Raw genomic sequence first — 17,305 nt, forward strand, 5'->3', positions numbered from 1 at the left:
TGGTTTATAAAAGGCTTGGCTGGGATTCCGCTTACACAAGTTTTCATGCTGTTTACGCTGGAAAAAAAAAGGTGTAGGAGAGGCCACAAGCAATGACGAGACAACCTCAGCTCCACAGACTCCTGAGGTGGAAAAAAAGACAGCAATGTCAAGAAGCGTTCCCCCAGCCCAACCCCTGTTTTGAGTTAGCTGCAGTTATTTATAACGATTGTCTGCAAAGAAGCATTAGGGTTTCTTTTCAGACAACCACACCCAACACACAGTTGTTGGAAGATGGAAACATGACATCGGGGCAGAGTTTAAAGGTTAAACATGGCAACATCTGTCTTGGCTTACTATCTCAAAACACCTTGACAAGGCTTTTCGTTCAACTAACAGAGGGAGATTTATTCAACAGGTCTCGATACAGGTTCAGCGGTAGGCTCAGTTTGCAGGGGTCGCAATACAAGAGTCTAAGAGCAAGGCCCGGAGTACAAGACTCAGCGGTAGCAACAAAGATGTCTTAACAAGCTGCCACACCCTTCCTGCCTAGCTTTAAAAGAGCAAGGTGTGGCAAGCACATTCATGCGACTCTTGTCCCACACAAGAAGATTGCACCTGTAGGCAGGCGCTTCTGTAAGGGGGCTGCAAGGCACCAGACTTTTAATCTCCAATATTTTTTTTTTATTTCTGGCTTATACTATTGCCAATTGTTTTATTGATTATTGTTGTTTCACCATTTTATGTAAAATGCCATGGAAAATGTATACTGAAATGCGATACAGATATGTTTTAGATACAACTCCACATTAGGATTTTGGCCTTAAGGTGAATTTGAAAAACAAGGTTTTCCACGTAATACTGCAGACTCTCTGTGGACACATAGTCTGAAGAAGTCCCAAAGTAATTCAGTGGCCAGTGGACATGACGTCCATCACGGTTTTAAGAAGACACATGGTTCCGGCCTGCAGAAAGGCTATTTTAATATTTCAGGCAGTGACACATGGAGAATGAACAAGAGAAGATTTATTTTCTTCACTTGCTCTGGCTCCTGAAAGGCATCCCGTCTGTCTTCCTAAGGGTCAACACCTTGAGACAAATGTTTCATTTTTTGTGATTTACTCAATGAGATACATAAGTAGGGAATCATGGCAGCTGCTTTCTTTCATAAAATACAGGGGGGAATAGAAGAGGAGAGGGATACTGCTGCCACCTTCACAGCCAGTGGTGTTTGCCTTTTAAAGAACTTTTTAACAGAAAAAATAGCTGCTGCATCTAGTAAGTGCCCTCCCCGAAACTGGTTGAACCATGTTGTCTGATGCCCTCCCCAGCAGCATCCCAGATCACCACCTGGGAATGGGCCTCATGAATAAAGAGCAGGCATTACTGGTTGCCACAGAAGGGAGGGAAATATTATGAATGGAGAGGGGAAAGGAGGGAAGGTTAAGGGGGGAGGCTCAGAGAGGCCTGTGGAGGTGCAGAGAGAGAAGAGAGCTGTGGGGCACAAGTTGAGAAAAAGGGGGTTGGGTTGGTTAAAAAGAAAATGCTGAGGTACAATAGTGTTGCGCGCCACCCCAATCTCCAAGTGGTGCAAGACTGCTAGGCGTTCCTGCTCTTACCCAGGGTTTGGTTTCCTTGGCGAGAAGGTCAGCAGAGACTATGGCGTCTTATAGGATATATGGTTTTTATTTACACACATTCCAACCTGAGCTTAAGATGGAGGGATTCCCAACATTAACAGTCCATCAGATCTTGCTTCCCATTGCCCATAGCTTTGGGGGTCCAGAGAGCAAGCAAGCCTCTCTGTCTCCCTAGTTCCCAGCTTCTCCAGACTAGACTAAAAACACAAGCCTCTCCTTGGCTCCAGGCTAGGGGGAGAAGGGCCCCTCACCCGAAAAAATCCCAATAGCTTCCTTTGGATATGCAGATTGACAATTCAATAAGTCCATTAGCTCACAGGCTAGCTTAACAAAGGAAACTAGCCTGACCAGTAGAACAGGTTTCATTTCCCAGTTTTGGATACAAGATTATAGGCTTGAATGCAACCCAGAGAAATTATTTATCTCATCCCTCAATCCAATAGAACTAGTAGGGGGAAACTTTTCCCCCAGTTAACACAGTGTAGCATTCTTAAGCTGGGTGTACACCATTTAAAGCACAAATTTATTTATTACATTTGTTCGCCACTTTTGTACACAAATATGTGCACTCAAAGCGACTTACAGTTAATAAAAATTAAAAGTAAAAATTATGCACACACATACACACGTATATATAAAAGTTTTTTTAAAAAAGTATATGAGGCGGTGGAGCAATCCTTCTTAGGAAGGCTACACAACAGAAGCCCTCCAAAAGCCTACCAAAGTTAAGAAGCAAATGTCAGTGGAAGAAGATAAATGTTTTTGCTGGCACTTAAAGATGGATAATGGTGCCAGGCATACATCCCTGGGGAAAGTGTTCCATAAATGGGGGGCTGCCACTGAGAAGGCCTGTTCTTGTGTTGCTATTCTTTGCACCTCCTTCAGAGGGGGCACACGAAGAAGGGCCTCCAATGACTTTTCTCAAAGAATCCTGCAGACTTTCATTTGTTAAGGGTGGTGGGAATGATAGCTCTGTGATGGGTAAGCTACAGTTCCCAGAATTCTTTGAGGAAAGTCATGTGCTTTAAATGTATGATGTATATGCAACTAAACATAAAAGCATTCCTCAGAGTGATTTGGCATATCTACTTCTGCTCTATTATATCCCACATCCCACAAAATGTTCTTTTTCTAAACTAAAAAGCCCCAATATCTTTTCTTCCATTTATCATTTTAATTTCCTTTTCCTGTACCTTTTCCACATCTACGATATCTTTTGGAGATGTCTGCATTCATTTCTGCTGTTTATTTCTTAGCAATTGACTGAGATTTTGGGTTCTAAATGCTAGAAAAATCTTCCGAGTTATAGCTTTCTCCCTTCTCTGTATAATTAGGATGTCACTGTGACATTTGGGGTAATCTTCTCTGCATGTCTAAAATCAGCTAGTGTATACATAGTGTTGTCCAGTATTTCTCTACTACAAATCCACCAGTGCATACTTCCCAAACCCTCCTTTTTAGTAATTAAACTGTTGTTTTAAGTTGACGTTTGCTTTGCTTACTTTATCTCATTGGGCAATCATTTTCTGGAACATACTAAAATAAATATAAACTACTGTTCTTGTAAGCATAAACTAAACAATATTTAATATGCCATTGTTTCCTTATGGCTATCCTTACCTAATTGTAACAAATAAATTGAGAAAGCAGAAAGCATCTGAAATCCAAAGAACAGGCCACAGCTCAAGCTACATGTGATGCTCAGTTGCATGATTTTTTACCACTTCATTTTTTTTAAAAAAAATGGAAAGCAGCCTCTAAAGTGGCACTCAAGAGGCGGAAGAACTCAGCGGTGGCTAGTCCTCATTGCGGCTGGCAAGGCATCAGGCATTGGGGCTGGCAAGGCCAACAGTAGGCAGAGCCAGAGTCAATGACAGGCAGAGCCAACTAATCTTAGTTTTATACCCATCCTCTTCCCTGCTGAGTTCTACAAGGGCAACACTTAGAGATGTGAAGGCCCAGGGGAAGAATGGAAAAATTGGGGGGAAAGGGGGGTAGAAAATTGGGGGAAAACCCATTTTTTTCAGTTTTTTTCTGGGCCTTCACATCTCTAGCAACACTGGCAACTACGGACAATCCCTATACTAAGCCAGAAGAGGACTGGCTGAGGACAGACGAAGGTGGGTTGAATAGTGCCCCATTTGCCCAAATTGACCAGCCTCCACTGAAAAAACTGTTTAGAAGTAGGCTGCTTAATCCTTTCTCTTCCTGCTGTTCTGCTCAACATCGTCCCCCTTGTCACCCACAAGTGAAAATATACAGTGTCCCTGGTTCTTTTCCCCTATAGAGAGAAAAGCAGCTGCAGGGCAGCAATTCTGAGCAGACAAGTACTAGGCATCAAGCTAATTCAGGTCACTTCCACCCCAGACATTTATTCCACTTTAAAGACATGACTTCCCCCAAAGAATCCTGGGAAATGTAGTTTCTGAAGGGTCTGAGTGCTATTATGAGACTCCTATCCCCCTCATAGAGCTCTAATAGCCAGTGTGGACAGTCAGTCTCTCTTCCCAAAGAATTCTGGGAATTGGAGTTCTGTGAGGGGAATAATGGTCTCCTAACAACTCTCAGCACCTTTCACAAACTACCCTTCCTAAGATTCTTAGGAGGATGGAATAAATGTCCAGGGTGGATGTGCTCTCAGTTGTCTCAGGTGGCAGCTGCGGCAAGTTGGTACACACACCCTGAGAGCCCTGCTCACTTGCCCCACTGCCAGACCAGGACGGCAGAAGCCTCACTTGAGTGCCAGCATACCGCTGTCACCCAGCCAAGGCATTCTGCAGGGCTCTCTTTCTCCCTGACCTACTCCAGGTAAAAGTTTAAAATAGCTTCTTTTTTTGCCTAATTGTAAACAAAACATCTAGCTTGGTGGCACAAGCAGTCTTCCAGACCTTCCAAGCCTTTCAAGTAAATACTTTTACCCCGGTCTGCATCTGTATTGGAATTGTTTTGAAGGTGTTTTTTATTGGTTTGCCACTTATTGTCTGCCACCCTGGGCTCCTTTTCAGGGAAAGGGCAGGATGTAAATTTAATTAATAAAAAATAGTTAAAACTATGGAATTTGCTCCCGCAAGATGCAGTAATGGCCTTACTTACAAGATGCAGAAATACTTTGGATAGCTTTAAAAGGGAATTAGACAAATTCATGGAGAAAAAGGCTATTAACAGCTGCTAGTCATGATGTCTATGCATCAGACAGCAGTATTAGAGGCAGTGTGACTTTGGATACCAGTTTCTGGAGATCAAAACCAGGAGAGTGCTATTGTATTCATGTCCTATTTACGGGCTTCCTATTGGGACATCTGATTAGCCACTGTGAGAACAGGATGCTGGACTAGATGGGCCTTTGGTGTGATCTAGCAGGATTCTTCTTATGACAAACCAGGAGGCAATATCGAGGACCAAGCAGGGCCAACAAACAAATCAATGGATATAGGAGTGTGCCAGAGCTCAGGATGACCTTGTTGCTTGAGCAGGAACAGGAAACCCCCTTATAATCCACCCTGTCCAGGAAGATCCAGTAGCCAGCCTGGGTGGGTGAGGTCAGTCCACGGGCCTAAGGATACTAAACTCCCTAGGCCAGAGATGGAGAACTTGGCCTTCCAGAAGTTTTGGATTCCAACATCAGCCTCTCAGCCGGCATAGGAAGTGGTCAGGGATAACTAAATCTGTAGATCAATAACATCTGGAGGGCCAAAGGCTCCCCATCTCTGTTTTAGGCAGATGCTCAACGCGCATCTAGTTTGAGTGTCTGAAAGCAAGACCACATTCTGCATTGCAGTTCAAGTTCAACCCTTCCATGCAGGGCTAACTCCACTTTTGAGACCCAACAAAGTGCCTTCTGGGCTGTTTCCTTCACTGGTGTTCTTCCAGTGGGAGATAGCAGCACTGTGATGTACAGCAGGCAGCTGCAAGCTGCCCAGTATTGCAATTACCTACAGTGACCCCAACGTAGAACAACTCCAGGACATTGTGATGATTGAAATGTCAGGCTCCAGTACATGTATGCAATGGGATGAAGTTCATGGATGGTCTCTTCATTATTTCCTTACAACGCCCCAGTAAACTAGGTTAGGCTGTAACTTAATGAGCTTCATAGCTGAGCAGGATTCTGAACTTGGTTCTGCCCAATCTAAGTCCAACATCCTAATGTATCCATCACACACAGGCCGTCCAGTGTGAAAAAAAGAAAATGCAACACAGGCCTAAACTGGACCCCGTAGACCCCCTACAATGAAGAAAGGAACCTCCAAAACACTACATTGATCACATTGTTTTGTTTTATTTTCCCTAAGAGCAAACGGATTTCTTTTGAGCCACAAATATAATTTGAAAAATCTGTAGGCACACCCTTGGGCCTGACCTTGAAAGGTAATAGCTTCCAGCGCTTGACACAAGATATGTAAACTGGCTGCTAATAAGAAACAGAGAAGAGCAGCTTTTTTTTTTTTTTAGAAAAAGGCATTAATCTCTGTAGCAGGCTACAGGTGAAGAACAAACACTGGCCCTTGAAAAAAGCTCCTTGCAATATTATACGAAGTACCTAAATTGGCCGATGGGCAATTGCTAGGTTTGAGCAGAGTGAAAGATAATAATAATAATGATTTGTTTAAAAGTAACAATAAAAACAGACAGCAAAGGCAGTCAGGGGTGGGGCAGGCGTAAACTGTGAGGCTGAGCTGCATCAACTGGCCAAAGATCTGGACCTCCCTGTATGGTGTCAGTGCAAAATGCCATGAGATTTTGACTAAGGAGAACTTCAGGAAAAGGAAAGGCATTATTTAAGCCATTAGTGGGTGGTACCTCTCTTGAACATTTTCTGAATTGCGTGCAGTAAAGGAAATGCCAACGTGCCCAGGATCCAAAATAAGATTGAAAATACTACTGATGTTCCAACTGTGTTGGAAGGCCAGGGTGCTGCAAGCTTTCATGTTGCACAGACCTTCTTTCAAACATACCTTCCAACATTTCGCAGATGGAAATCAGGACCTGCTGGCAACACCCCTATTGTCCTACCAAGGACTACCTCCTGTGCCACCCCCCTCCCATTACACATACCTGAAATGCCTGCTTTGTCTGTTTCATTCACTCCCCCATAACCTGTCCCACACATTTTAGAAGCCAAGGGGATCTATTCTTTAGGTTCGAAATTAGTTTTACCAGCAGGTGAAACTGCCTTAGGCTGCAACCCTATACCCACTTACCGGGAAGTGTGCAGAATTAAAAACAGAAGAGCCCTGCTGGATCAGACCAAAGACCCATCTAGTTCAGCATCCTGTTCCCTCTAAAGGGGAGAATCTGTAGCCCTCCGTTTCTCATCAGATGTTGGTTCACATTTGAGGGATGCTTTGTTACACTTGGTGCAATCATATTCAGGAATAGGGAAACCATGAAGCCAACCTATGGGAAGCCTGCAAGCATTGGAAAGCAACCTTCAGATGTGGACTAACATCTGGCTGGGGCTGATGGGAGTGGGAGGGCCGCATGTCCCCCATCCCTGGTCTAGACACTTGCAGTTATTTAAATATGGCAGGGGGATTTTAGAAGAATTCTGTGAAATATGAAAATGTGCTGTTCTACTTAAGCTGTAACTACCAGGGGTGTAGTTGTTCAGGGTCTCAGGGGGTCTTAGACCCCTTACTTTTTTGGGAGCAGGGTCCCTATGTCTCCAGCATCCTATGAGCCAATCAGCATGAAAGGGAGTGTGTTAGTCGCTAAGAAGAATCTTCTAACATGATTCCTTGTCCTTTGCTGCTGTTTGGAGCCAATCAGAGTGAAAGGAGCTGAGTCAGCCACTGAGAAGACTCTTCCTCAGTAGCTAACACTCTCCCCTTTGAAGTTTATTGTCTGCTAGGGATGTCCCCCATTGCGGGAGAAGGTATTAATACGGATCTCATTTTCAACCCAGCTGCAAAAAAGGGATGGTGATGGCTCTGACTATCATGAAGGGACCCTACATTTCTGAATTTGCCACTACACTACTGCCCTCTACACACTTACCTTGGGAGTAAGGATGACTGAACACAGTGGGACTTAATTATAGATAGCTGGCCCAAGAAAAGATGATACCAGAACTATTTTGGATTTGATATGTATGTTTATTTTAGCAAGCTTTCAAGTAGCATTCTGATGATGTTCTGGTTTGAGGAACCTATGCTACTGGGTACGTACTAGATCTCAACATCTTGAGTTTGACCTGAAGTTTAAGGATTTTCAGCCTCTTCCTCAGGTTCTCCAAGGGAAGGAATAAAATCTCAAAATCAAGTGCCAGACCATTTGTTCTGCTTAGCTCAAGAGGTTTTTTTTGCTATTAAGCATACCTCTGTGTTCATCAGGGCTCACCCCTGACCACCCAGGGGCCACCATCTACCATGTAACCAAGCTCAACCTCCTGACTTGTCAAGTAACACCCTTTACAAGGCCTCCATTAAAGTCACAGGAGCAGGCCAGTTTAAAAAAGAAAAGCTGGCAACCTTATATTGCATTTGGGGTAGGCAAGAGTGTTGGGCCACTATTCACACATTACATGAATGAGGATGATGCCTTTTCCAACATGGAGATTAATCTCCATATCAAGAGTTTGTAATGGTTGAAGCTGCCTTAAGAAGGTCTGTGTGTGTACGCTGCAGTTCTAAAGGACCACAGACAAAGTAAACAAATAAATAAAAATGCAGTACTGAAGACAGAACTCAGCTTCCAGAGACATTCATTTTTTTTTAAAAAAAGAACAAGCCTCTAGCCCTAATGGAGGCAAAGATATGCCTCATAGCATGTAGGCAAGGTCTGATGAAATCTCCTGAGAAGACACAGCTGAACAAGAAGTAGCTGGAAGGAGGGATTTCAGTGCCCCAAACAGCTACTTAACCTCCTCCCCAAGACTGATAAAACTAGAATAAATTACGCCCACAAGTAAAAACTGCATAATAAATAATGCAAATTCAAAAGAGAAATCATGCACAATTTGCATAATTTCATACCTGTCACAGAATTCAGCTCTGCTTTAACACTGAATTAGGATTGCCTGTATGTAGAATTTAAGGGTTTAAATTAATAATAATAACAAAAAGCTCAGAGCATACACAGCTTTGCCCATAAGAAACAAATGTGCCCTCTTTTCTGTATTTCTTGCCCCATACTTGAGACTGAACAGATCTAAGAGGCCTCTCGGGTTCATCTTCCCTTCTACAAGCAGAACTATAGAAAACACCCTCCACATGAGGTTGGCGTATCAGTTGGCAGCAGAACACTCACAGCAGGGCTTCTCCATAAACCTTACAAAATCTTATTTGATGTAAACTTTGGCAATGACTCTCTTGTATATTTCATTGCAGACTATAACATCTGAATCAGATCCAGGGCTGATGACATGTGCAATGTTCAGAGGCTGCTGACAGAGGCATCATCCGCTGGCTTCTTTCCTTGCTGATTCAGTTTTATAATGATAAAAGTGATTATGTCCTCTTTTGTAGTGTATCTATTATTTATTTATTTATCAATAAATATGCAGTGTATCTTTTAAAATATATATTCCGTTGGTACAGGTTTTGCCTTGTCAGTGAGAAAATGGTGCAAAGGGTAATTTAATGAAGACACATTTAAAGGGCTTTGGATAATAGGCAGATTTTGGACACATGTTTTACAGGTAGAAAATCCCCTAAGCTTCAGTTAACAATATCCTAATATGGCCTAGAATAGGGGTTCCCAAACTGTGGTCTGTGAGCTTCATTCAGGTGGGCCACAGCATGTCTGGATTTCAATATTCAAAATGATTTTTAATTGTATTGTTATTGCTTCTTTTAAGTGGCCTGCCAAGATCCTCAGCAGCTTTCAAGTAGTCGGGGGGGGAGTTTGGAAACCACAGGTCTAGAAGCTACCAGGAGAGGTGAGGACTTCACGGCAGCAGGGCCAACTTTAGGGGTGGGAATGCTGGGTGGCAGCCCGGGTCCCAAGCTGAGGGGGTGCCAAGCTGAGTTCAGGGTTGTTTTTTTATGTACTGTCTGCACTGAGCTAGGGTGGCAAAAGGCAAGATTCTGAGAGTTGTTAGGAGACCTTTGGTCTTCTCACCAAGCTATGATAGCACTCTTCAAGTACAAGAAAGGTTGCCACATAGAGGAGGGCCGGGATCTCTTCTTGATAGTCCCAGAGTGCAGGACACGGAATAATGGGCTCAAGTTGCTGGAAGCCAGATTTCAACTGGATATCAAGAAAAACTGCTTGTGAGCTTCCCACAGGCACCTGGTTGGCCACTGTGAGAACAGGATGCTGGACTAGATGGGCCACTGGCCTGATCCAGCAGGCTCTTCTTATGTTCTTATGTTCTTAACTGCCTAACCGTTAGAGCCATACAGTAGTGGGCTCTCCGACACTGGAGACATTCAAGAGGCATCTGGACAGCCATCTGGACAGCCATCTGTCGGGAATGCTTGGATTTGGATTCCTGCATTACGCAGGGGGTTGGACTTGATGGCCTTATAGGCCCCTTCCGACTCTACTATTCTATGATTCTATGATTCTACAATTCCCAGAGTAGTTTAGCAATCTATTCTTCCCACCCAGGTAGCTCTAGGAATTGTTTTCTGCAAGGGGAATTGGGGTCTCCCAACAATTTTCAGCACCCTCTGCAAACATTAAAAAACAAGTATAAAAAAAAGAATAAAAACTTCCTAAAACACTCACCAGTAGCATACATATAAAAAGCAGATCCAATTCAACCCTACCCCACTAAAAGATGAGCAGAAAATTAAGGTCCAAAGGCCTAGGTGAATAACAATGTTTTTGCCTGGTCTCTGAAAACAGATGGTGATCTTACCAGGCGTGCCTCCCTGAGGAGAGCATTCTACAAAAATGGGGAGCTTTATTGTATACGTTGTAACAACACAGAATTGTTGTTTAAAAAGAGTTATATCAGGCAAATTATAAAAAACACACTGATGAATGTCAAACATTTCATTAGGCCCTCAAGGGGAGAAGTTTTCAAATGCTTTGCATGGCCACTGTTGATGACCTACATGATGCTATCCGTTGTTGGAGATAAAGCACTATTTTTCTTGAAAGATGCCACTGAAGGGAAAAGGGGAAGAAGAAACCGAACCTTTCATTTTCTTATTATCAGTATGAGAAAAGTGTTTTTGGTCACTCAGGAACACACTGTACCTTTTGCTGCCTGGTCACTCCATAAAGTAGGGAAAGTTTTAAAAGAGCGTTGTCCGGCTGATGGCTGGAACGTCCTAGCATTTACAGTCAGAAGGAAGGGCAATGAACAGTTGCTAGCACATCGCACCAAGCCTGCCATCTCCAAAGTTCCAGAAACAAAGCCCTCTGCCCTTGACGTTGGTCCAGTTGCCCTGGAGGTAAAAGAGTTTTATTAGCCTGCATTAAGTTCCCACTGTGCCTCAGGGAAGCAGAACCACAAACTCACAAATGCTTGAGAGTCATTTGGCAAAACCAGAATTTTTTTTATTGGGTTTTATGGATAAACAAAAGGAAAAGAAATATGGAAGAATAATATTATATATGATCACGGCAGCAAGATTACTATACGCACAAAAGTGGAAAATGGAATCGATACCAACAATGGAAGAATGGCTATTGAAATTAATGGACTTAGTTGAGATGGACAAATTGACATGTCTTATTAGAGAAAAAACGACAGATACATTTCTTAAGGAATGGAAGCCTCTTTTGGACTTTTTGTTGAAAGAAAAAAATGAAATGATGATAATGGGATTTGACGATTAATTAAGATAGACTGTGGAAAAAAGTGAATTTTGTATGTTCTAGGAGACAGGTTTGATATATATTATATACTTATAGCTGATCTGTAACAAATCGGAAGTCAAGTTTTTCTTTTTATTTTATTTTTTTTCTGTTGTATTGTTTTTGTTGTATTTGTATTTGTTTTTAAAAAATTTGAATAATAAAAAAAATTATTATAAAAAAAAAGAGTCATTTGGCAAATATATGTATCTGTGAAATTGTCAGATGCTGAACCAGGGTACAGAAGTTTAATTCTGGAAGCAGAAGATCACAGACAGCTTGACATGTAATGAACTTGCCTCCATGGTCAGAGGCAGCATGCTTCTGAATACAGTTACTGGAAACCGCAGGAAGGGAGAGTGCTCTTGCACTCTGGTCCTACTTACGGGCTTCCTATAGGCATCGGGTCAGCCACTGTGAGAAGAGGATGCAGGACACGAGGAAGGGCTGTAGCTAAGTGGTAGGGCATCTGCCTTGCATGCAGAAGGTCCCAGGTTCAATCCCCAACATTTCCAGGTAAGGCTAGGAGAGACTCCTGCCTGAAACCCTAGAGAGCTGCTGCCATTCAGTGTAGACAATACTGAGCTAGATGGTCTGACTTAGTATAAGGCAGCTTCCTGTGTTCCTGTGTTGACTAGATGGGCCATTGGCCAGCTTCAGCAGGCTGTTCATATGTTCTCCATGATCTCTGCTGTTTGTAGGATCACCTAGGCCCACTTTCTAATGGCTGGGGAAAGATACCCAGGAATTTCCGACAGCATTTGCCTGAAAAGGGAAATTAACATGAAACTGGAAGCTGGTGAATTTCATAGGCTCTGCCAGGTCATAGAAGCAGCCTGAATTGAGATATATTCCTAGTTACAAACAAATTGGGCCCATGGCTTGCAGTTAAATGGGCCTTGATTTACGCTTTAAAGGTCAGCATAGTTATTTAATTTTCTTCAAACTATCCAAATGTGGAAACTCTTACAGCACAGAACCATAGTACGCAAAAGGAATTATCTATTCATACCAAACAAGAGTTTTGTGGTTTAAATTTTCTGCTCTCCTCCCATGCTTTGGACAATGCCTGGATTTTCAAGCTGATACATGAGTGAGAGGAACCACCACCATCACCTCTGAGTTCCCATGAAAAGAAATTATTCCTGATAGAAACGTAAATATAGCTGGCAAAAGCTTACCAGTTTTAAAAATGACTTCATTCTACATGACATTGCATTGATGTCACAGAAGCACATGAACCACACCATGTGGTACATTAACACATGTTCATCCTGTGGTCATTGACATTTCTTTGGAGGCCATTTTCAGCTGTTGCTAAGTAAGGATCTCAATTTTGTTTCTCACTGAATTTAAGATCTGTCAGGAGGGAAGACACATGCCAGGTGTATGTCGTTACAACAGACAAATGTAATTTGTAGGTGTCATCAAACTTTGGTGAAGAACAGTTAAGCTGGGCAAGAAGCCAGATGTGACAAACTGAAGATCATGTTAGCCTCCATAAATTTTAAAGGAGCTTGCTTTACTTCAGGTCAAAATGAAAATAAATTGTTGCAGTGCCTTGCCTGAAATTCCCTTCCTCCTGTCCCTCATCTTAGATTCTAATTAATTTAGACATGAGACCCATGAATTTAATTATTTGAGGTTCCACAGGGCCCATTCAGTTTGTGTGGCAAAATGCTCATCCTGTCCTGGCTCACAGTCTGGAGAAGAGGGAGGGTTGGTGTTGAGTGTTGGAGTTACCCATCACAGAGGGCTAATTTCTATAAGACACACAAAAAATATTTCCTCATGACAGTTTCTGTGCAAAAGGTTGTTAATTCATGTGCTTGTGTCAGACATGACCCATAGGAAGCTGTAAGAGGGAGCAAAAAGCCAACAGTTGTGCTAAGGAGTCAAAGTCAAAGGACCCGTCTGAAATGCATCCAGAAGTGTAATAGAGGGGGAGCACAGCTTTGGGACTTTTTTCAGAACAGCAGTGATGATATCAACTGCCAGAACACCAGGCTAGACAGATTCTGCTTGTTCTATCAAATGAAGGAGGTGATTACTTTGAAGTTTTCCTAGCGTTTGTGACAGTCTCAGATCAGCATAGAAGAAGTAAGAGAATGAGGAAAATACTGGATACTGGCTGGATACTGCTTTCCTTTTCCTTGATGGCGTTCCTAATTCACACTAGCCATTTGAATGGTAAAGCTTTGCAAGACAGTTTGTCCTAATTAAAAGCTATAAGTGTAGCATTTCACAAGGCAGTAGAACTTTTATTCAAGCTTAGTGTGTTTTACCAGTTGAACCTATGTGGTGGTTGGAGTTCATTTCCACCATTAAACTCCACTTCCAGGGAACTTTGCACTGGATTGTAGTTATGCAGATTCTAATAAATTGGATATTATGATATGAACTGCTGTTCTTTGGTGTGCATCTATGCATAATAATAGATCAACATAGCTGCCTGCCTTTTTGGACTCTCCTTGGGGGCATGGCCATGGGGAATATTTGGCATGAAGAACTCCTCCATTTCAAAATTTACCACTACAACATCTCAGAGCCAAGAAGACAATTGTTGCTTAGGCAAAGTCCCAGCCCAAACAGGAAGTCCTTTATAGCAACTTCCTGCCTAGGGGAGTCCAACTGGTGAGCAGCACAAGTGTAGAGGCAAAGAATACTTCACTGCTCAGGAGGTTTTGTGGTGATTTTTTTAAAAAATTGAGATTTATATCCATATGATGGAACCCACCTTGTGAGGGCTTGGCCCTAAAAGGTGGTCTAAAATACTTTAAATAAATAAATTGGATAAAATGTCATTAATATTAAAATGAGGAACAACTTTACACTTCTGAAAACATCTTCTCTCCATACAAGAGAAAATTGCAGGTAAAACCTTTATGGTTGGTCTGGCAGCAGAGGGCACATAAAATAGGATCTGATGTGACCTATGTTTGCCAGATGTGGCCTCTGTCTACCAGAAGGCTAGCCCTACCTCAGATAGATTAAAAATGGAAACTGCTTCTAAGGAATGCCTTTTGTGAGAGCCTGGTTTAGATGATACATTTTCTCTGTACCTGAGTCCTTAAATGCAGAGTTGTTGTTGTTTTTACACACTGCTAGATCCTCCATGTTGCAGAGTGGTAAGTGGTGGTAACGCAGCCAAAGCTGGTAAAAGGGGTCAAGGTCCACTCAGCCTTCCATCCATCCGTGGTCGGTAAAATGAGTACCCAGCATATGCTGGGGGGTAAAGAAAGGCCCGGGAAGGAACTGGCAATCCTTCCCGATATATACGGACTGCCTAGTAAACATCGCAAGACGTCACCCTGAGAGTCGGAAACGACTCGCACTATAAGTGCGGGGACACCTTTACCTTTAGTGTGTGTGTGAGTCAATCCGGATCAGGACCCCAACATGGGAGCAAGGGGGCTTTAACTTGCCAGAACTCCTGGATTCAGTCTTGTCACTGGAGGCTCAAGTGGCCTCAGTGGCTAGGAGTGCCATTTTCAAGCTCCAAATGGTTTGCCAGCTTCTGCCCCTTTTGGACAGAGATGACTTGGCCACAGTACTCCATGCTCTGGTAACTTCCAGATTGGGTTATTGCAATGCACTCTTTGATTGCACACCAGATTACTGGCTGGGGTTCCATTTAGATCACATATAACCCATTTTAGAACAGCCACATTGGTTGCCAGTTGGTTTCCGGGCCCACTTCAAGGTGCACATACCAGGGTTTAAAGTCTTAAACAACTTAGGCCCCAAATATTTGAAAGATCACCACGTCCCAACAGGCTCTCTTGGGTGTTGAGATCAGCAAAGGGGGCCCTCTTGGTAGTTCCACCTCCCTCAGACGTTTGGGAGATAGCGGCCCAGGAGAGGGCACTCTCTGTGGCAGCCCCTAAGCTATGGAACTCCCTCCCCACAGAGATGTGTCTGGCACCTTCATTGTACAGCTTTCATTGCATATTGAGGATGCACCTCTGGCCTTAGACACCAGAGATATATATTTTAGGACCCTCTGTCCTTGTGAATGTAACTTGTTTTACACTAATTTTAGTACTGTATTTTACATTTTTGTGACGGGCCCTGGGACTTTCTGGTGCAGGGCAGGTATTAAATTTAATAATAATCTCATCCTTTACTCACGCTATGGTCCCAATTTGGATGGCCCTCTGCACCAACAATTCACATAAGGAAAAAACTCCCATTCACTTCTGTGGGAGTCTTTCCCACTCAGCACTGGGGAGGGGGTGATAACCAGATTAGTGTGATAGTGGAGACAAAGGATTAAAAAAACCCTTACCCACTGCTAGGGTTCAAATCTGTATCCTGTCCCCAAGGCTGGCAATTTGTATTTTTTAAAAAAACTGAACTTAAAGACACAGCTACAGAGATAACATATTGTTTAGTTTGTCAAGTCATGAAAAATTTCCAGGTAGCTTATAAGCAAATCTTATGTGACAATCAGACCATGCACAGCCCTCACATACAGAGGGAGGAGGACTCACATAAGTCCCCATGAAGTATAATATAATGTTGCCAAGGTGTCTGGAATTCTGCTCCAGGAAATGTTGAATTCTGTAGCCTGTAAACGCTGCACAGATTAAATAAATTGACACAGTGTTGCCTAGTTTTTATTGAGTTACAATCGTATGCCTGTTTACTCAAAAGTAAGTGAATTCAACAGGGCTTGCTCCCAGGTAAGAAGTATAGGATTATAGCATTAGTGTGTTTCTGCTAATTATGGGAACAACCAAAGAACTAGAGTCAAAACTGAATTCTCTCTGCCCCCCCCTTCGCTTTCTCTCTTTCTCTAAAACACACACACACACTCCACTGGAAATCTTACTTAGCCCCATCTGGTTTTTGAAACCTCAGCAAACATTGCCCACATCCTTTCAAGTTAATGTCCCAGCAATAAGGGCTAGAAACTTGATTTTATAAGGAAAAAAAGAAAGATAAAATTCCCAAGATGCGGAATGTTGTGCCCCTAGGCACAACTAGGAGATTGTCCTTCTATGTGACACCTCACTGCAAATATTTCAGGGTTGAGCCTTCTCCTGGCAATTCCAAATTCAAATAAAGCCCTGGTCTTTCATGATACAGTTCCCTTAAGGGCAGGAAGCTTTTATCTGTCGCCGTTTCCCCTAGTTAAGAGGTTCATTTCAAAGTTGCCTTGGCTTTTCTCCAATGTGGGGAAGAGATGTTGTGCTGTGTACTTTGAATGAGACATTACTCTGGCCTCCCTCTTCGTTCTCCGCAGTTGCCTGCCAGCCTGACCACAAGGGCAGTGGACTCTAAGAGGAAAAGAGCCCAAGGGGGAAATTCCACTGTGCAGTTAAGTCAAGAAGCATCAGGGTTGTTAGTGGGATAACTGAAGTGTCTGACACACACTGAAGAAAAACTAGTGAGAGACTAACCTGAGATTGGTGTCCTTAGGAGCTTGCTCTGTATCTCTCCCCCATGAAACACACAAGGGCAACCCCGGGGGACTGCCTGTTTAGTGACCTTCACATTTGCAGTTTGCTTGCTGGGGGAAGGACGGCGTTTGTGTGGTCTATAAATAGGCTCCATGTGATCCCAAAGGCACATTCCACCTGGCACTGACGGCATGGAGACTTTTGCAGCAACACACACACCAGGGCCTGCTGGAAATCTGCCCACAGGACTCACATTTCTGAGTCTCCTTGTCATGACCCGGGAGTGTAACCTGGGCAAAATGGCTGTATACCATTTGGGGAAGGGTAGAGCACATGAATAGTTTGCATGCAGAGCTGGGAAAGAACCTTGTCTGAAACCGTTGAGAGTCACCGCTGGCTAGTGTAGAAAATACCAAGGTAAATGGACCAGTGGTCTCACTCTGGAACATAGAAAGCTGCCTTATACTATGTTCCTATTGCCAGTCTAGTAGGGAACTTACAAGTAAAACATCGTCCCGTTCTCATTAG

The 17,305-nt window shown here is 43.1% G+C and overlaps 1 protein-coding gene across 1 annotated transcript in view; it reads right to left on the reverse strand.

The window, feature by feature from the left end:
* LOC133369969 (NAD(P) transhydrogenase, mitochondrial-like) overlaps window positions 1-16,909 on the reverse strand; it is an 86,298-nt gene extending 69,389 nt beyond the window's left edge. Inside the window, exons 1-2 of the mRNA XM_061595819.1 lie at window positions 16,778-16,909; window positions 10,770-10,960 (exon numbers count right to left, since the gene is read on the reverse strand). Of these exons, the coding sequence (XP_061451803.1) occupies window positions 10,770-10,908 (139 nt within the window). The 5' untranslated portion in view covers window positions 10,909-10,960; window positions 16,778-16,909. The remainder of the gene's footprint in view (window positions 1-10,769; window positions 10,961-16,777) is intronic.
* Window positions 16,910-17,305: the final 396 nt, after the last annotated feature.

Source organism: Rhineura floridana, chromosome 14 (genome assembly GCF_030035675.1).
Source record: "Rhineura floridana isolate rRhiFlo1 chromosome 14, rRhiFlo1.hap2, whole genome shotgun sequence".
Taxonomy (NCBI): Eukaryota; Metazoa; Chordata; class Lepidosauria; order Squamata; family Rhineuridae; genus Rhineura; species Rhineura floridana.